The following is a 22,424-nucleotide window of genomic DNA, read 5'->3' on the forward strand; positions in this document are numbered from 1 at the left end:
ACCACGACCCAATATAACTTCAACACCAGTCATTGTAACTTCACCTATAGTCCATACAACATCCCCACCAGTCACTGCAGCTTCTAGTCCAGGTAACACAAACAAACCCTAATTTGTCCAATTAACTTTACCACTAATTGCTTTGAATGAATCAGTATTCAGTTTAGCAATAATATCTGAATATAACTGGAGAAGACAAGGGGATATGCACAATTATAATCTTTATGAATATAAAGATAAGAAACACCGGTAATCATAACTTCACAATGTAATGTAACCTTTCCATCAGGCAATACAACTTCACCTCCAGTCATTCCAACTTCACCACAACACAATGCAACCTCAACACCAGTCAATACAACTTCACCTATAGTCCTTACATCCCCACCAGTCACTGCAGCTACTAGCCCAGGTGAAACAAATGAAATATTAGTCAAAATAACTTTACCACTAATAATAACATTGAATGATTATGTACTCAGTTTAGCTATAATATCTGAATATAACTGGAGTGGACAAAGGGATATGCAAGAGTAAAGTGACAAATGCCCATATTATTATAATGTGTTGAAAAAGAACATTCAATTATAATCTTTATTATTATAATTTTAGAAATATAAGAAACGCCGGTAATCATGACTTCACAATGAAATGTAACCTTTTCATCAGGTAATGCAACTTCACCACCAGTCATTCAAACTTCGCCACAACACAATGCAACTTCAGCTTCAGTTAATGCGACGTCACCGCGACCCAATATAACTTCAACACCAGTCACTGTAACTTCATCACCAGTCAATGCAACTTCACCTATAGTGCATACAACATCCCTACCTGTCACTGCAGGTATACACTAACAAATGAATAGTCAAAATTACTTTACAGCTAATAACTTTGAATTAATCACCATTCACTTTAGCTATAATATCTGAATATAACTACAGGACAAAGACAATTCCACTCCGACTATAATGTGTTGAAAAAGAACATTCCATTATAACCTTTATTAATATAACTTTAGAAATATAAGAAACACCGGTAAACATGACTTCACAATTGAATGTAACCTTTCCAACAGGTAATGCAACTTCATCACCAGTCATTGCAACTTCATCACCAGTCATTGCAACTTCATCACCAGTCAATGCAACTTCATCACCCGTCATTGCAACTTCATCACCAGTCAATGCAACTTCATCACCAGTCATTGCAACTTCATCACCAGTCAATGCAACTTCATCACCAGTCATTGCAACTTCATCACCAGTCATTGCAACTTCATCACCAGTCAATGCAACTTCACCTATAGTCCATACAACATCCCTACCTGTCACTGCAGGTACTACCCCAGGTAAAACAAATGAATAGTCAAAATAACTTTACCACTAATAACTTTAAATTAATCACCATTCAGTTTAGCTATAATATCTGAATATAACTACAGAGGACAAAAACTATAGTGACAAATTCCCCTCCGACTATAATGTGTTGAAAAGGCTAATTCAATTGTAATCTTTATTATTGTAACTTTAGGAATAAGAAACACCGGTAATCATGACTTCACAATTGAATGTAACCTTTCCAACAGTCATTCAAACTTCGCCACGACACAATGCAACTTTACCACCAGTCAATGCAACATCCCTACCTGTCACTGCAGGTACTACCCCAGGTATAAAAAATGAATAGTCAAAAGAACTTAACAACTTTTAATTAATCACCATTCAGTTTAGGTATACACTAACAAATTAATAGTCAAAATTACTTTACAGCTAATAACTTTGAATTAATCACCATTCACTTTGCTATAATATCTGAATATAACTGCAGGACAAAGACAATTCCACTCCGACTATAATGTGTTGAAAAAGAACATTCCATTATAACCTTTATTAATATAACTTTAGAAATATAAGAAACACCGGTAAACATGACTTCACAATTGAATGTAACCTTTCCAACAGGTAATGCAACTTCATCACCAGTCAATGCAACTTCATCACCAGTCATTGCAACTTCATCACCAGTCATTGCAACTTCATCACCAGTCAATGCAACTTCATCACCAGTCATTGCAACTTCATCACCAGTCATTGCAACTTCATCACCAGTCAATGCAACTTCACCTATAGTCCATACAACATCCCTACCTGTCACTGCAGGTACTACCCCAGGTAAAACAAATGAATAGTCAAAATAACTTTACCACTAATAACTTTAAATTAATCACCATTCAGTTTAGCTATAATATCTGAATATAACTACAGGACAAAGACTATACTGACAAATTCCCCTCCGACTATAATGTGTTGAAAAGGCTAATTCAATTGTAATCTTTAATATTGTAACTTTAGGAATAAGAAACACCGGTAATCATGACTTCACAATTGAATGTAACATTTCCAACAGTCATTCAAACTTCGCCACGACACAATGCAACTTTACCACCAGTCAATGCAACATCCCTACCTGTCACTGCAGGTACTACCCCAGGTATAAAAAATGAATAGTCAAAAGAACTTAACAACTTTTAATTAATCACCATTCAGTTTAGGTATACACTAACAAATTAATAGTCAAAATTACTTTACAGCTAATAACTTTGAATTAATCACCATTCACTTTAGCTATAATATCTGAATATAACTACAGGACAAAGACAATTCCACTCCGACTATAATGTGTTGAAAAAGAACATTCCATTATAACCTTTATTAATATAACTTTAGAAATATAAGAAACACCGGTAAACATGACTTCACAATTGAATGTAACCTTTCCAACAGGTAATGCAACTTCATCACCAGTCATTGCAACTTCATCACCAGTCATTGCAACTTCATCACCAGTCAATGCAACTTCATCACCAGTCATTGCAACTTCATCACCAGTCATTGCAACTTCATCACCAGTCAATGCAACTTCATCACCAGTCATTGCAACTTCATCACCAGTCATTGCAACTTCATCACCAGTCAATGCAACTTCATCACCAGTCATTGCAACTTCATCACCAGTCATTGCAACTTCATCACCAGTCAATGCAACTTCACCTATAGTCCATACAACATCCCTACCTGTCACTGCAGGTACTACCCCAGGTAAAACAAATGAATAGTCAAAATAACTTTACCACTAATAACTTTAAATTAATCACCATTCAGTTTAGCTATAATATCTGAATATAACTACAGAGGACAAAGACTATAGTGACAAATTCCCCTCCGACTATAATGTGTTGAAAAGGCTAATTCAATTGTAATCTTTAATATTGTAACTTTAGGAATAAGAAACACCGGTAATCATGACTTCACAATTGAATGTAACATTTCCAACAGTCATTCAAACTTCGCCACGACACAATGCAACTTTACCACCAGTCAATGCAACATCCCTACCTGTCACTGCAGGTACTACCCCAGGTATAAAAAAATGAATAGTCAAAAGAACTTAACAACTTTTAATTAATCACCATTCAGTTTAGGTATACACTAACAAATTAATAGTCAAAATTACTTTACAGCTAATAACTTTGAATTAATCACCATTCACTTTAGCTATAATATCTGAATATAACTACAGGACAAAGACAATTCCACTCCGACTATAATGTGTTGAAAAAGAACATTCCATTATAACCTTTATTAATATAACTTTAGAAATATAAGAAACACCGGTAAACATGACTTCACAATTGAATGTAACCTTTCCAACAGGTAATGCAACTTCACCACCAGTCATTGCAACTTCATCACCAGTCAATGCAACTTCATCACCAGTCATTGCAACTTCATCACCAGTCATTGCAACTTCATCACCAGTCAATGCAACTTCATCACCAGTCATTGCAACTTCATCACCAGTCAATGCAACTTCATCACCAGTCATTGCAACTTCATCACCAGTCATTGCAACTTCATCACCAGTCAATGCAACTTCATCACCAGTCATTGCAACTTCATCACCAGTCAATGCAACTTCACCTATAGTCCATACAACATCCCTACCTGTCACTGCAGGTACTACCCCAGGTAAAACAAACGAATAGTCAAAATAACTTTACCACTAATAACTTTAAATTAATCACCATTCAGTTTAGCTATAATATCTGAATATAACTACAGAGGACAAAGACTATAGTGACAAATTCCCCTCCGACTATAATGTGTTGAAAAGGCTAATTCAATTGTAATCTTTATTATTGTAACTTTAGAAATAAGAAACACCGGTAATCATGACTTCACAATTGAATGTAACCTTTCCAACAGGTAATACAACTTCACCACCAGTCATTCAAACTTCGCCAAGACACAATGCAACTTTACCACCAGTCAATGCAACATCCCTACCTGTCACTGCAGGTACTACCCCAGGTATAAAAAATGTATAGTCAAAAGAACTTAACAACTTTTAATTAATCACCATTCAGTTTACGTAGCTATAATATCTGAATATAATAATCTGAATACAATTTAATGTAACCTTTACATCAGGTAATGCAACTTCACCACCAGTCATTCAAACTTCGCCACGACACAATTCAACATCACCACAACCCAATATAACTTCAACACCAGTCATTGTAACGTCATCTATAGTCCATACAACATCCTCACCAGTCACTGCAGCTACTAGTCCAGGTATCTATTCTATATTGGAGAAGTTGTACCCAACACATGGCAAGAAACCCAAAGCCACAACAGCTACGTCGCTATTGCAACACCCACAACACCATTTTACACACTACACCCACACACCCTCACATTGCAGTGACGTCACACACTTACCTTCGCAGTGTTGCAACGCTATCTCCTCCTATCGCGCCGAACGCCAAAACTCGACACCACCCGCCAAACACAACCAACAACCAAAAATGCCTCCCATCCACACTCACGCCGCCAATGCATTTGTTTACTACAAACATTATCGCTCGAAGCACCCACACCCCCGGAACACTGTTGCCCTTTCACCACGCTAAATTCGCCAGGTCTATGCAAGTCAGCACAAATTACATGTGAGAAAATGCATTCACAAGCCCACAAATGCCATTCAAATGCCATTCAACACACACTACGACTCGCTTACAATTCGCGAACCTGGCAACACTGTCCTGTCTTCTAATAGGCCCACACTAGCTCTCAGAATCTGATTCTGATCTCCCGCAGGAGAAGAGAAACGAGGAAGGGGAGAGGAATTGTAGCCTCACATTTTGCTTATTCCTTCTAAATCTCTGTATATAAACCACTCAGCGAATCTCTTAGTTACATCAACATTGTTCTTTGTCAGAAGTTGGTTTGTATTCACGATTACACAGATCGCATTGGGCTATTTCCATGGGCGGAGCTTGAGGGGGTTCAGGGGGTGCACTGCACCCCCTGGCAAAAAAAAAAATATATATATATATATATATATATATTTTTTTAAACTTAACTTCTGGCTTCTGACTGTAGTTTGTAATCATCTCTCTTATCATGATATGATGACTCTCTGTATGGCTGTAGTGCATGTGTGTATGTGTGTGAGCTGCTGTACTACCTAAATAACTCATTTTTAGGGGTTAGGGCATTGTAAAAACGCTAAAATAATAAAATAAAGCGTGCGCGCGGGTGTCGTTGGCCAAGCAGTCGCACCCCCAGGCGTCAAGTTCAAGCTCCGCCTATGGCTATTTCGCCTGCAAGCCATACTGCAGAGTACTTTTGATTGCGCACACACACATACACACACACACGCACGCCTGGCTTGCACACACACACACACACACACACACAGGAATAGCCATGCAGGCTATACGTGGCGCCAGCAAGACAGGACGTTATAATCTTGAGTTTCATTAAATAACTCTGTCTTTCTCTGCACGCGCACGTGCGCACACAACATTATTCAAGTGAAATGCATAACGCCAATATTGGGCTAATATAGGCTACCAATATGTGGCTAGCCTACAGGGATTTACCCACGGAATGAATATATATATATATATTAATCTATACCAGGGCTGCCCACACTTTATTTTACTTCAGAGCTACTTTCAAAACAACCAGCTCATATACCCACCAAATAAAACGAAGAGGTTTCTTTAGAAACCAAGGTTTTGTAAGTAGAGTGAGCGAAATACTTCACTCTATGGGATGTTTCCCTTTGCGGAGCAAAAGGGCAGAAACTTCATTCATGAACTCCCCAGGGCATATGCTCCTAAAATATGCCCTGTTGGTTTAAGAGCGATGACGTAGATGCCCTGCTTCTCGAAGCATCTAGGCTGCGTCTACGTCACAGCGCGCTCATTCGAACACTTTTCCTTCTGCCGGGCCAAGACAGAAGGGTGTTTCGAGTGAAGTATTTCGCTCACTCTACTTACAAAACCTTGGTTTCTAAAGAAACCTCTTCGTTTTGTTAAGTATTCGTTCACGAAATACTTCACTCTATGGGACCTTATGAACTCCCGTGTCTTGAAAATAGTCAAGTGTGTTCAGGGCTATATAAAGTAACCTAATGAGGGCTGGGCAACCTCTGGTTGATAGCCCGGTCCCGGTGGAGAATGGTAGTAGCCTCGGGCTGATATACATTCTCAGTGTAGATGCTTCATGTAGGCCTGGTATATCCAGGGCATCTAGACTTATGTGATTACACATGGTTTAATGGCCTAATAGGTCCATTATGGTGCGGCAGCCCCCAACACTGCGTGCGCCACAGAGGGCGCTGCCACGTCTAGGTTATAGTATGTGGCAAATGTTGAGGGAGAGGACCAGCTCGCTGCGGTACAGACCTCTTGGATTGGGACACCCTTACAGAGTGCCCAGGATGCTGCCATGCCTCTTGTGGAGTGAGCCCTCAGCGCCTGTGGGGGCTCCACTCCCTGACTAGTATAAGCCAGGCGGATGGTCTGCACTATCCAATTGGAGATGCTGACCGTTGTGACAGGCTTTCCTTTGGTCCTGGTACCCCAGGATACGAATAGTTGATTCCCTATCCTGAAGGGGGCCGTCCTGTCCACGTATGCTCGTAAAGCTCTCACTGGACAGAGACAGTTTAACCTCCTGTCTTCATTAGAAGCAAAAGGAGGGGGGTGGAAAGCCTGTAGGTCCACTGGAACGCACACGGAGAGAGCGTTCTTGGGGATGAAGGCTGGGTTGGGCTTGATAGTGACCTTGGTTGACCTGTCATCGAACCTCATGCACTCTGGCGAGGTCGAGAGGGCGTGTAGGTCGCTGACCCTTTTAGCAGTTGTCAAGGCAACTAGGAGGGCTACCTTCAGTGTCAGGTTCTTCAAACTAACTGTCGTCAGTGGTTCGAAGGGATCCTTGGTTAAGGCCTCCAGGACTAGGGTTAGATCCCAGGAGGGGACCAGGGATCTGTTGATCCTGTGTTCCCTTCGTACGCCCTTAACGAACTGCCTAACTAGGGGGTGTTTCCATACCGTCTCGTTTTCAAACCCCACATGGCAGACTGAGATTGCTGCCAAGTTGTTTTTGACCGAGGAGAGACCTAGTCCCCTGTCTAGGAACTCTTGTAGGAAAGTCAAAATGTCCACTACTGACGCTCGGTAGGGGACCACTTGAGTAGGCCGTGTTGAGCACCACTGCTCAAAGACGTGCCATGCCGTATCATAGCGGGCCCTTGTTGATGGAGCCCTTGCCCTCTGAATTGTGGCTATGACATTCGGAGGGAGGCCTACGTCGGACAACATCACCCTCTCACGGGCCAAACCCATAGGTCTAGGTCCTGGGGGCGAGGGTGAAAAATCTCCCGACCTGCTTGAGTGAGGAGATCCACTCGTAGAGGGAGTTGCCAAGGTTGGTCGTAGAGGAGGTGAGTTATCTCCGACCTCCAGACCCCCCAGGCTGGGGCTACTAGTAGCATTGTCAGACCCTGAGTCCTCACTCTGTCCAGAGTGGGGGGAATGAGGGTCAGTGGGGGAAATGCGTAGAGTAGGCCTTTGGGCCATCGGTGTGACAGGGCGTCTAGTCCCAGCGTCGATGGCCCCTCTATCGAGAAGAAGAGGGGGCACGTCGTGTTCCCTTCTGTGGCGAATAGGTCCACTTCGGGTGTCCCGTACTTGCTCCAGATCTGTGTGACCACCTGTGGGTGTAGAGACCAGTCTGAGTAGCGGAGAGGTCCTCTGGACAGCAGGTCTGCTCCTGTGTTCAGAATACCGGGGACGTGACATGCTGTGATGGACAGAAGCCGAGAGTCGCTCCATAGAATGAGCTCTCGAGCTAACTGATGAAGACGGGGGGACCTGAGACCGCCTTGTTTGTTTATGTAACACATCGTCGTTGTGTTGTCTGTTCTCACCAGCACGTGACAACCCTGTATGAGCGGTTCGAATTGCCTCAGAGCGAGGAAAACCGCCATCAGTTCCAAATAGTTGATGTGGGAGGAGCGTAGGTGCTCTGACCACACCCCCCTGGTTGTGGCACCCTCCAGCGTGGCTCCCCAGCCTGTCATGCTTGCGTCTGTGGTGACCACTTTCCTGATCAGAGGTCTCCCCATGGGGACTCCTTCTGAAAGGATCCGTCTGTTTATCCACCATTGTAGGGCTAGTATGCAGTGTGACGTCACTTCTACCCGTTGGTGGCGACGGTACATAGGTACACGCAGAGAGTTCATCCATAGCTGGAATGGTCTCATGTGTAGCCTGGCCAGGCGGATTAAATGGATTGAGGAAGCCATTAGCCCCGCCATCCTGAGACATATGTGGAAAGGAATCGAGCGTCCTTTCTTGAAAGACGTTGCCGATTGTATCATTGCGTCTATTCTCTCTCGGCTCAGGCGAGCTCTGTAAGAGACTGAGTCTAGCGTTATACCGATGAAGTCTATTGACTGTGTCGGCGTTAACATGCTCTTCTCGTAATTGATTTGAAATCCGAGAGAGCGGAGGTGGCTGAGCACTATGTGTGTGTGTGACAGCGCCTCTTGTTGAGAGTCTGCGGATAGGAGCCAATCGTCTATATAGGTTGCTAGACGAAGACCCTGTTGTCGCAGTGGGGCTATCGCCGCTGCTGTACATTTCACAAAGACTCTCGGACTCAGGGACATTCCGAAGGGAAGTACTGTGTATTCGTATACTTTCCCCTTGAACCCGAAGCGCAGAAATTTTCTGTGCGGTGGGTATATTGGAACGTGAAAGTATGCGTCCTGTAAGTCTATTGACGTGAACCAGTCCCCTCTGCGGATTGATCGCAGTAGGACTGGTGGCGTCAACATTTTGAAGCGGAAGGTTTTTAAATAGCGGTTGAGAGCTCTGAGATCCAAAATGGGTCTGAGCCCTCCGCCTTTCTTTTTCACCAGGAAGTAGCGGGAGTAAAACCCGTTCATTGCCTGGTTGTGAGAAACCTCCGTGATGGCACCTTTTTGCAGGAGGAATTTGATCTCCTCCTGTAAGATGCCTGCTTCCTGTCCCCTCGCTTGAGAGAATAAGATCCTCTCGAAAGTGGGCGGTTTCGACACGAACTGGAGCCTGTATCCGGTCGCTATAGTGCGCATGATCCATGATGATGCTTTGCACTCCCGCCATTTTGACAGATGACGTGACAGGGGATTCCCCGTGTGTGGGGGGAGACCCGCCTGTATTGTGACGTCTCTCTGTGGCCTGTGGGTACATGAAGACGGTTTGCCTAGGGGAAGACTCACCTTGTGTGGAATGTCTCCCTCTAGTGGATTCTTCGGGTAGTGAAGACATTTTTTGGCGTGGTGGTCCCGGCCTGTAACAGCTTGTGCTGTTACAGTATGGGTTATCTCTCCCATGGCTGGGCTTGTGCCCTTCAGAGTTCGTTGTGTTGTTTTTTGTGTTTTTTTGTTTTTTTGAAACTTTATTGAAGCAAAAACAATGACACTTTGTGAATTGCACATAACAACATTTTGGTACGTGTGTACACTGCTGCCCGTGGCAGTCTGTACACTCGTCCTTAAGCGCTTTAACGCCGGCTCGGAGGCGAGGTCCGTGACCACTGCCTCCGGCCTTGAACTCTGTGGGAGAGAACGGGGGGGTGAGGCTAGGACCCCCCTCTGGGACCTGCCATGTAGGTCACTTCCGCTTCCCAGCGCCTCGGCCCCTGGACGCTCCTCCTCTGGGCTTGTAGGGCGGGGGGGAGCGGCGATGGTCGGTGCGTGGACCCTGCGGTGGACGCTGTCTGTCCCCGGAGTAGTCCCTCGGGGGCCCGGGTGGGTCCTTGCTGGACGTCCTGGGCTTCCATGGGGCACGCTTGCCCCTGCCGCGGCCCGGTGGAGCCTTGGCAGCCAGTGGCTGAAGAGCCTTCATCGTTTTGGTGGAGGTCTCTGCCTGCTGGATGGAGACCGACATGTCTTCGAGAACCCCATGGAAGAGGCTCTCGTGTGATATGTTCTTCCCCACCATGTCCCTCTTCACTGAATCGGGGAGAGGGGCGAGGTTCACCCACCTCATCCGCTCCTGGAGGATGGAGGCCACCAGAGCTGCTCCAGTGTGCTTGGTGACATCATACTGGAGCTGGGCCAGCTCGTGTACGAGGCGGCACATCTCAGCCAGTTCTTCTGGGGTGGGTGTGTTGCCCATTTCTAGCAGGAGAGCCCTCATGGATCCATGCAGAAGGCTTCCTGCGTTGAGCCCCCTGGCGACGTAGGTCATGTGGTCATACAGCCACCTGTTGACCTTAGACCCTTCTTTATCTGCCGCACTGGAGAAGACTGGGTCTTTGTCCTGTGGGATCACAGTTGGGGCTTGGGGGTTAGCCAGGTAGGAGGCCATGGCTCTGTCCATGGAGGGCATTTTGAGCAGGTTGAGCTTCTCCATGCCCTTCATTTCGGTGGCCGCCCTTTTGCCATGGCGGTGGATGGCCTCTACCCTGACTACAGGGCTGGTCCAGGCTTTGCTGAGCAAGGTCTCAAAGCCTGAGGCCTGAGGAATGGCCTGCTTCTTTGGTACAGGAGGGGGGACGTACTCATCACTGCGTCCATCCCATTTCACCGTCTCGCTGGGGATCTCCTCCCAGGCGTGGTCACAGCGGATAGCAGCCCTTTTGTAGATCTCCATCAAGGTTGAATTATCCTTGGGGAGAACAAAGCGAGGCTGAGGTGGGGGTGTTACCTGTCTGTCGACGGGGGGAGGAACTTCCTCTACCTCGTCGTCTTCACTATCCTGGAAAGGGCGGCGAGTGTACTCGTCTGCCTCTGACGAGTCGTTCTCTTGATAGTTGCCCTCGTCTAAGACTTCATAGCGCTCGTCGCCTCTCTCCTGGAAGGAGGGGAGTTCGTCGTAGTCGATTTCCCCTTCTTCAGCGGCAGCCCAGCGGGTTGCCATGGTAGTAGAGACCGCAGTGCGGAGACGAGGCTTCGCTATCGGCCTGGCGGAGCGCTCCTCTGGTGTACTCACTTGACGAGGTATCAGAGGGCGAGAGCCGCTCTTAGGTCTGGCTCCGTCAGCTTCGTAGCGGGCTGCGGAGGCCCTGTCTGCCGCTGCTTGGGAGGAGACCGTGGCTGTAGCGCGGCTACGGGGGGCCGGTATAGGCCGCCCCTGTCGCTCTTGAGTGGAGCCTCTGGCTGTGCGAGGCGGAGCTGGGGTATAGTCCAGCTTCTGCCTCGGTCCATAGTGCTCGTGCTCGCGGTCGTCGAGTGTGTACTGCTTGTAGAACTCATCGACGCGCCTCAGCCTACCTCGTAGGTGGGTGTAGTCCATACTTCTGCATTTTTCGCAACCAAATAGGTCGTTGTAATTGAGAAGCGCATTGCGTGCATGATCCACGCCGAGGCAGTACAGACATACTTCGTGTCTGTCGGTGCCGGACATCTTGTTGCCGCATCCCGCCACAGTGCACCTCTTCTGTGGCTCGAGAATGATGCCTCTTCGGCGTCGTCTAGCTGCGGCGGCGGTCTCCCTCACCGGGGAAGACATGCTTGTAGCTTTCCGTCGAGAGGGGGACCAGGAATTAGCTAACTTGTGAAAGGGCTTTGTGGCCACGAACGTGAAGAAAGCTAATTTGTTACGGGCTTCTAGGCCGTGTAGCTTAGGTGAAAGCTAGACTAGCGAAAAACGGGCTTACCGGCCTCGTAAAGCACCAGGTAGCTTATCGTATAGTCTCTAGGTGAAAAACTAGACTAGCGAAAACTGGCTTACAGGCCCAGTAAAACACCGGCTAGTTTAACGTTGAAGGTGCTATGCTAGCGCTAAGCTAGTGAGTAACACTACGAGAGCGAGCTAGCTCGCTAGAAAAGGTAGCACCTTCGTGAGACTGAGGCTATGTTAACCGTAGCGGGCTTGTTGGCCCCGAGACGAGAAAGATAGCAAAATAGAAGGTAGCGCCTTGCTAAGCTAACCGCTAAGCGGCGCTAGCTGTAAGCTAGTTGTTACCCCCCTATTTCTGAATTGGCGGTCTTTTCGAAATGTTCTGGTAATAGAACTTACGAACCGTCTAGGAGCTTTGTTTCTGCAGAGTTTTTGCGAAAGATTCTGTCGGAAGAAAAGTCCAAGTATCAGGGAACCTCACGGTACTCGAGTTGCACTCTTGTCCGATTTATAAGGTATTAATTGCCCTAAACACTTGACTTAGTAACAGAAGTCTGTCCTTTCAGCTCGGCAGAGGAAAAGCGAATGAGCGCGGCCTGAACTCATATACCCACCAAATAAAACTATCATCCCATTGCAGAAAATAGTTACAAAATGTAATTGAGGCTACATACAGTGGTGTCCCTTTCGTCTGTACCAGGCTGACTTCTATAGGTTTTGAAAGGTACCTTTCTTTTATTTTCACACACACACACACACACACACACACACACACACACACACACACACACACACACACACACACACACACACACACACACAAAATGTCATGTCAAAGGTACCTCTGGAAGCCACACCTCTGATGGGTCGGGTTTAGTCTTAAGGTGTGTGTTTTTTTCACCCACTGTGTAATACAATGAATGGACGGTAGGTGGCAGTAGGAGGCCAGAGAAACTATAAGACAAACGCACATGGAATGGGAAATAGAGCGGGGGAAATGGAAATGGTAGGGTTTTTATTTTTGGTATTTGACTTTGCTACTGATGATTGTACGCAACAACAACTATTGCATTGTGTGTTTGAGCTGACAGGCCCTTTTTTATGTCAATCAATCAAGTCATCTCAGGTCATCTCAAGCGGCAGATGCAAAAATAGTTTTTTATATTAAAATTATATATATTTTTAGGGCCATGTCATGTGCTCTACCTGCAAAGCCTTTGTGATCTATAACTTTTGGGCACTGCTTAACGTCAGATATGGGGTTTTGTCGGCCAGCGCCAAAAATGCTCCCCGACAGCATAATCGGAGCAAATAACGGGCAGTGTGTATGAGCCATAACGTGTTGACTACACTACACTACACTAATAAGGACACATAATAATAACTAATAACCCATCCGTTACTACATGTGGAGTCAACTCCCGCAATTTCCTTCTTCCCATAGTGCGCGGCAACGTAACTCTGGGATGAGCGGCCGCAAAGCGGCCGCGAAATTCTAGTAACAAACAAACCATTAGTCAAAATAAGATAATTTGAAAGAGTACAGTGACAAATACATACTCTATACTAAAAGTGCCCTAAATTAAAATCTTTAGTATAATAACTTCAGAAATATAAGAAACACAAGTAGTCATATCTTACCAATGTGATCTAACCTTTCCATTAGGTGATACGACTTCACCTCCAGTCATTCCAACTTCCCCACGACACAATGCAACTTCACCTCCAGTCATTCCAACTTCCCCACGACACAATGCAACTTCACCACCAGTCAATACAACTTCACCTATAGTCCTTACATCCCCACCAGTCACTGCAAATGTATGTAAATACATACACATTCACATTACACAAATATCAGAATTGCTATTTTTATTATAATAACACAAAAAAGAAAGAAAAAATAACAATCGCGGAAAATCACAGAGCCTGAGGCTCTGCCCGACTAATTAGCATAATTCGTCGGGCCGGGCCTGGTCGGGTTCGGGCAGACTTTGAGAACTTTACCCCAAATACTGTACAAAATGAAAATTAGTCCATGCACCACTTTGTGTGTCTGTGTTTGTACCACGAGAAATGATTTCATTGGCTCTGCACAGAATGTGATGTATGATGATGTATGACGATAAGAGCGCCCCTCACTTCACACACGTTTGATTTATTTTTGAGGGGCGCTAGTCCCTCCTATATACAGGTTTAATGTTTGTTTTTAGTTCAATGTTTATTTTAAAACCCCATTGACAATGGAGAGAAAATGTACGTCATCTTGTCCCTAACACAAACATTAAATGCCATTAACATCACAGCTGCTGTTGAAGGTGGGATTCGTCTGATGAATGGAGGGGACTATTGTTCTGGCAGAGTGGAGATCTATTTCTTTGGACAGTGGGGGACGGTGTGTGACGATTACTGGGACCGGAATGATGCCCAGGTGGTGTGTACACAGATGGGCTGTGGCAGCGTTCTGTCAGAAGCACTCAGTGGTACTTTTGGACGGGGCAGTGGGCCCATCTGGTTGGATGATGTCCACTGTGACGGCAGTGAATCAAGGCTCTCAGAGTGCAGCCATCTAGGGTTGGGGTCCCACAACTGTCAGCACGAAGAAGATGCTGGTGTTTACTGTGACGGTAAATATGTAGCATTATCAACTGCTGTGTTCCTCTGTGTTTTACCATTTGTTAGAATTGCATTGACCTCAATGTATACAAGATTGTTGTCCCTGCACACTGTATAGTGTTGTTTGATTGTGCCATAATCACCACCTATACTATCATACTAGCCCAGGTAAAACAAATGAAACATTAGTCAAAAGAACTTTACCACTAATAATATCATTGAATGCATACGTATACGTACTCAATTTAGCTATATATATACTATATATATATACAATTTATCCTGTACAGCATGTTGTGCCTCGTCTGGCCTAGTCTTTATAAATATAAAGATAAGAAACACCGGTAATCATAACTTCACAATGTAATGTAACCTTTCCATCAGGCAATGCAACTTCACCATCAGTTATTGCAACTTCACCACCAGTCAATGCAACTTCACCATCAGTTATTGCAACTTCACCACCAGTCAATGCAACTTCACCACCAGGTAACACATTTCATCACCACTCAACACAACTTCACCAACACAACTACCTTGATTCTATTGCAATACAAATTGCCCTTGTAATCTAATTCTATCACCAGGCATTGCATTGACTCCATTGCAACTACTTCTACATCATTTGATAAAACAATTCTGAAATTCCCTAAAAGATCACTTGGCAGAAAATAGCGGATCTGCAGCTTGTAGATCAGCTATTTTTGGGGCACGACCCCACAATCTTTAGCTACTGAAGATGCGGCGTACGGCACAACATGGATTTCTACACAAAGGACAGATTCTTGATTTCATTTTTGATTTTTACCTGCCGTATAAGTGGACTCTAACTCCATTAGACCCTAAACACATACTAACTCACATTAGACCCTGAACACATATAGAACACATACCCGTATAGACCCCATATAGAACACATACTAACTAGACCCTAGACAGACACGGTGAAAAGAAGACCTCCTGGCAGAGACAAAAAACATTCTGGCCCCAGACATACTGTAAATAAATGTTTGTAGGGTTGATCCTATACTGTACTCTCATAGCCTGGGCACCATTACATTTCGGGTTCATGAACCGGTCGGGAGTGGACAATGGGATATGCAAGGGTATCAACATACATACCCCTATGATTATAATGTGTTGAAAAATCACATTCAATTATAATCTTTATTATTATAACTTTAAAAATATAAGAAACACCAGTAATCATAACTTCACAATTTCATATAAACTTTCCATCAGGTAAAGCAACATCACCACAACTAAAAGTACACTCAATTATGATCTTTAGTATAATAACTTCAGCAATATAAGAAACACAAGTAGTCATATCTTAACAATGTGATCTAACCTTTCCATTAGGTAATACAACTTCACGACAAAGAGTATTGATATTGATATGAAAGTTTTATTTTTACAGTGGTTTTGCCGCCAACTCAAGCACCCACTACAGCAGCACCTTTAACAATCACCACAGATTCACCAACAGGTACAATTTCATCAAAGCAAATTGAAACTGTACTTCCAATGTATAAAACATCTAATGAATTAACTGGAGACACCAAAGTGCGCGTCCTGTCTTTGACACACATTAAAATGTGAACACATTATCAAGTGTAAAAGTTGAATAGAAACAGCAGAATACAACAAACAAAAGATGTACATGATTCCTTTCTTCTTCTACATCTTTTAACAGAGTGCATTCCTGGGGCGGCAGCAGATATTGCATTCTTAATGGATGGCTCAGGAAGTGTTTCCTCTGGTGATTTCATCAGAATGAAGACTTTTGTTAAAAGTATGATTCGCTCACTACTGAACCTGGGACAAGTTACACAGGTAGGTGTAGCATAAATCAAGTCAAATTACAAGTTAAAAAGGATTTTGTTTTCTTACAAACTGCCACTGGGCCATTTTCTATGCTGCTGAAAACATGCTAATCTGCTGATGGAAAAGGGCCCAGTATGAGGGAGAGAAATGGGAATATGATTAACTGATATGATGATTGATCATACAACCTTTTCCAGGCTTGATTCTCAACCATCACATTCTCTGTAATTGCAGAATACTATATATTTCAGTGAGATCATGTAATGTTGTTCTGTGTGTTTACAGTTTGCAGTTGCCCAATACTCACGATCCACCATCATCCACTATCATTTTGATACTTTTTCCACCTCAGGATCTTGGGAATCTCAAATTGATAGTATTAGTCAACAAGGTGGTGGGACTTATACAGCTCAAGCAATCCAATATGTTGTGTAAGTGCCTTAATCTTGATATTGTACCACAAATGTCAAACATTTTACGAATTTGCAGTTACATTTTCTCTCTTTTATTCCGACAGCCAAGATGTATTTGTAGGAAATAGAGGATCGAGACCAAATGTGAACAAGTTCCTGATAGTTATTTGTGATGGATCGTCTGGTGATCGAAGCGACTTACCTAATGCTGCTTCCCTAGCTGCAAGGGAGGGCATTATTCTATTTGCCATTGGGGTAAGTTGTCAGATTCACTCATCTTGAAAAAGTGTGTGTGTGTGTGTGTGTGTGTGTGTGTGTGTGTGTGTGTGTGTGTGTGTGTGTGTGTGTGTGTGTGTGTGTGTGTGTGTGTGTGTGTGTGTGTGTGTGTGTGTGTGTGTGTGTGTGTGTGTGTGTGTGTGTGTGTGTGTGTGTGCGCGCGCGTGTGTGCAATTGTGCATGTGTATGTACGTGCGTATGGTTCTTACTAATACTATTTTGTTAGACACATTGAGGCATATTGAGTGCGTCAACTAACAAAATAATAGTATCTTATGTACAAGATAAAGACACCTCGACCTTGAGGATTACATTTAACTCCGTTTTGAATGTACGAATGTACGTTTTGTATGTATGAGTATCAATCTCGAGATGAGCCTACAATTATTCACCAACAATAACCTATAATTTATGCTGTATCTCGGTATCCTTAGGTTGGAAGTGCTTTTAATAATGCTCAAACAAGAGCAGAGTTGGACATTATTGCTACCGATCCATCGAAGCACGTGTTTCAAGTGACTGACTTTGGGGCTCTTGATGAAATCCTGGAAACTGTGGAGAACAACATCTGTCCAGGTATAATTCAAAAGCCTACGCCCTGCGTCCTCCAGCATGGCGGTGTTCAGCCCAAACCAGACCAATGGGTCGCCATGCAACTCCTTGCAACCAACCGGTTTGCGAGTAGACGCATGTGGAGGCATGTAGACTTATGTAGTTGGAAGCAACCATGATTGAATTGAACAACTTATACGCCACCATGCGCCGCCGTGCAACAGGCCATATCACACCACTGGGACGAACGCTAAGTCAGAAATGAGAGTTTTTGCATCTGGCTAATGGTGTAAGTGTACTGGGGAAATGAGCGTCCTGTTGTTGAGAGATCTGTGTATAAGTCAACAATATTGTCGGAACACAACCTGACAGAAATCAAGAAGGGTCATATCAGTCTCCCTACTTATATCCTACAAGATCTCCTTCCACACAGCTGATTCAAATTAATTGAATGAAAGACTGACAACAGGCCATGCCCATCATTCACGCAAGGCCTCATGGGCCATTGGAAACTTCTAGGTGATCTAATCTTACGAGGCAGCGAGAGTTTTGCACATACAGTAATGTAGTTTCTTGAGAACTTTGGGAGGTTGCGCCATACTTACTTAATCCTCCTCTGCTTCCATCTCAACCTATCCTGTACAGCATGTTGTGCCTCGTCTGGCCTAGTCTTTACAAATATAAAGATAAGAAACACCGGTAATCATAACTTCACAATGTAATGTAACCTTTCCATCAGGCAATGCAACTTCACCACCAGTCAATGCAACTTCACCACCAGTCAATGCAACTTCACCACCAGGTAACACATTTCATCACCACTCAACACAACTTCACCAACACAACTACCTCGATTCTATTGCAATACAAATTGCAATCTAATTCTATCACCAGGCATTGCATTGACTCCATTGCAACTACTTCTACATCATTTGATAAAACAATTCTGAAATTCCCTAAAAGATCACTTGGCAGAAAATAGCGGATCTGCAGCTTGTAGATCAGCTATTTTTGGGGCACGACCCCACAATCTTTAGCTACTGAAGATGCGGCGTACGGCACAACATGGATTTCTACACAAAGGACAGATTCTTGATTTCATTTTTGATTTTTACCTGCCGTATAAGTGGACTCTAACTCCATTAGACCCTAAACACATACTAACTCACATTAGACCCTGAACACATATAGAACACATACCCGTATAGACCCCATATAGAACACATACTAACTAGACCTTAGACAGACACGGTGAAAAGAAGACCTCCTGGCAGAGACAAAAAACATTCTGGCCCCAGACATACTGTAAATAAATGTTTGTAGGGTTGATCCTATACTGTACTCTCATAGCCTGGGCACCATTACATTTCGGGTTCATGAACCGGTCGGGAGTGGACAATGGGATATGCAAGGGTATCAACATACATACCCCTATGATTATAATGTGTTGAAAAATCACATTCAATTATAATCTTTATTATTATAACTTTAAAAATATAAGAAACACCAGTAATCATAACTTCACAATTTCATGTAAACTTTCCATCAGGTAAAGCAACATCACCACAACTAAAAGTACACTCAATTATGATCTTTAGTATAATAACTTCAGCAATATAAGAAACACAAGTAGTCATATCTTAACAATGTGATCTAACCTTTCCATTAGGTAATGCAACTTCACGACAAAGAGTACTAGCATTGATATTGCATTGATATTGATATGAAAGTTTTATTTTTACAGTGGTTTTGCCGCCAACTCAAGCACGCACTACAGCAGCACCTTTAACAACAAACACCACAGATTCACCAGCAGGTACAATTTCATCAAAGCAAATTGAAACTGTACTTCCAATGTATAAAACATCTAATGAATTAACTGGAGACACCAAAGTGCGCGTCCTGTCTTTGACACACATTAAAATGTGAACACATTATCAAGTGTAAAAGTTGAATAGAAACAGCAGAATACAACAAACAAAAGATGTACATGATTCCTTTCTTCTTCTACATCTTTTAACAGAGTGCATTCCTGGGGCGGCAGCAGATATTGCATTCTTAATGGATGGCTCAGGAAGTGTTTCCTCTGGTGATTTCATCAGAATGAAGACTTTTGTTAAAAGTATGATTCGCTCACTACTGAACCTGGGACAAGTTACACAGGTAGGTGTAGCATAAATCAAGTCAAATTACAAGTTAAAAAGGATTTTGTTTTCTTACAAACTGCCACTGGGCCATTTTCTATGCTGCTGAAAACATGCTAATCTGCTGATGGAAAAGGGCCCAGTATGAGGGAGAGAAATATGATTAACTGATATGATGATTGATCATACAACCTTTTCCAGGCTTGATTCTCAACCATCACATTCTCTGTAATTGCAGAATATATTTCAGTGAGATCATGTAATGTTGTTCTGTGTGTTTACAGTTTGCAGTTGCCCAATACGCATCGTCCACCATCATCCACTATCATTTTGATACTTTTTCCACCTCAGGATCTTGGGAATCTCAAATTGATAGTATTAGTCAACAAGGTGGTGGGACTCATACAGCTCAAGCAATCGAAAATGTTGTGTAAGTGCCTTAATCTTGACAACATATTGTACCACAAATGTCAAACATTTTACGAATTTGCAGTTACATTTTCTCTCTTTTATTCCGACAGCCAAGATGTATTTGTAGGAAATAGAGGATCGAGACCAAATGTGAACAAGTTCCTGATAGTTATTTGTGATGGATCGTCTGGTGATCGAAGCGACTTACCTAATGCTGCTTCCCTAGCTGCAAGGGAGGGCATTATTCTATTTGCCATTGGGGTAAGTTGTCAGATTCACTCATCTTGAAAAAGTGTGTGTGTGTGTGTGTGTGTGTGTGTGTGTGTGTGTGTGTGTGTGTGTGTGTGTGTGTGTGTGTGTGTGTGTGTGTGTGTGTGTGTGTGTGTGTGTGTGTGTGTGTGTGTGTGTGTGTGTGTGTGCGCTGTGTCGTGTGGTGAGTGTGCGCGTGTGTGCAATTGTGCATGTGTATGTACGTGCGTATGGTTCTTACTAATACTATTGAGGCATATTGAGTGCGTCAACTAACAAAATAATAGTATCTTATGTACAAGATAAAGACACCTCGACCTTGAGGATTACATTTAACTCCGTTTTGAATGTACGAATGTACGTTTTGTATGTATGAGTATCAATCTCGAGATGAGCCTACAATTATTCACCAACAATAACCTATAATTTATGCTGTATCTCGGTATCCTTAGGTTGGAAGTGCTTTTAATAATGCTCAAACGAGAGCAGAGTTGGACATTATTGCTACCGATCCATCGAAGCACGTGTTTCAAGTGACTGACTTTGGGGCTCTTGATGAAATCCTGGAAACTGTGGAGAACAACATCTGTCCAGGTATAATTCAAAAGCCTACGCCCTGCGTCCTCCAGCATGGCGGTGTTCAGCCCAAACCAGACCAATGGGTCGCCTGCAACTCCTTGCAACCAAACAGTTTGCGAGTAGACGCATGTGGAGGCATGTAGACTCATGTAGTTGGAAGCAACCATGATTGAATTGAACAACTTATACGCCACCATGCGCCGCCGTGCAACAGGCCATATCACACCACTGGGACGAACGCTAAGTCAGAAATGAGAGTTTTTGCATCTGGCTAATGGTGTAAGTGTACTGGGGAAATGAGCGTCCTGTTGTTGAGAGATCTGTGTATAAGTCAACAATATTGTCAGAACACAACCTGACAGAAATCAAGAAGGGTCATATCAGTCTCCCTACTTATATCCTACAAGATCTCCTTCCACACAGCTGATTCAAATTAATTGAATGAAAGACTGACAACAGGCCATGCCCATCATTCACGCAAGGCCTCATGGGCCATTGGAAACTTTTAGGTGATCTAATCTTACGAGGCAGCGAGAGTTTTGCACATACAGTACTGTAGTTTCTTGAGAACTTTGGGAGGTTGCGCCATACTTACTTAATCCTCCTCTGCTTCCATCTCAACCTATCCTGTACAGCATGTTGTGCCTCGTCTGGCCTAGTCTTTATAAATATAAAGATAAGAAACACCGGTAATCATAACTTCACAATGTAATTAGGGCCGGGACTAATTGCGATTAATTACGATTAATTAACTACAGAAAAATGTATGCATTAAAAAAATTAACGCATTTTAATCGCACAATTTTTTTCACCGCGGACCGTTGTCACTGGACAGTTTTCAGACGGACCTGCGCACCAAGTGTCCGTGTCCTCTTCAGACAATAACACCACCAGACACTGCAGACAGTTCACCAGACTGGGGGAAGCCGCTGAGATCACTTTGCTTGTCTCCGTGGATTGGAAATAGGATTTAAAAGGCTATCCGATGGTAGCGTGGATTACAGCACAGTTGTGTGCAATTATTCAATAAAGAATTATTACCCCTATTACTACAAAAACAATGTTTTATTGCTTAAACTTATGTATTCACTATTCATTGATTCACTAGTATACCAAAATCCATTTGAAAGAATTGCTTTCTCACTGTTCTCGGGTCAAATAATGATATGCGATTAATCTAGATTAATTAATCGCAAGTCCCAGCTCTAAATGTAATGTAACCTTTCCATCAGGCAATGCAACTTCACCACCAGTCAATGCAACTTCACCACCAGTCAATGCAACTTCACCATCAGTTATTGCAACTTCACCACCAGTCAATACAACTTCACCACCAGGTAACACATTTCATCACCACTCAACACAACTTCACCAACACAA

At 43.5% G+C, this 22,424-nt stretch overlaps 1 protein-coding gene across 3 annotated transcripts in view; it reads left to right on the forward strand.

The window, feature by feature from the left end:
- The window catches only part of LOC310860517 (uncharacterized protein), a 30,836-nt gene that overhangs the window by 5,947 nt on the left and 2,465 nt on the right, over nt 1-22,424 (forward strand). For 2 of the 3 annotated variants that reach the window (XM_083767468.1, XM_083767469.1), the window contains exon 6: nt 18,401-18,463. In XM_083767468.1, the coding sequence (XP_083623594.1) occupies nt 18,401-18,463 (63 nt within the window). Of the gene's footprint in view, nt 1-13,643; nt 13,749-18,400; nt 18,464-22,424 lie in introns of those variants that run through there. The other variant, XR_014569387.1, reaches the window with a different exon arrangement.

Source organism: Protomyctophum parallelum (assembly GCF_964188405.1).
Source record: "Protomyctophum parallelum genome assembly, chromosome: 6".
Taxonomy (NCBI): Eukaryota; Metazoa; Chordata; class Actinopteri; order Myctophiformes; family Myctophidae; genus Protomyctophum; species Protomyctophum parallelum.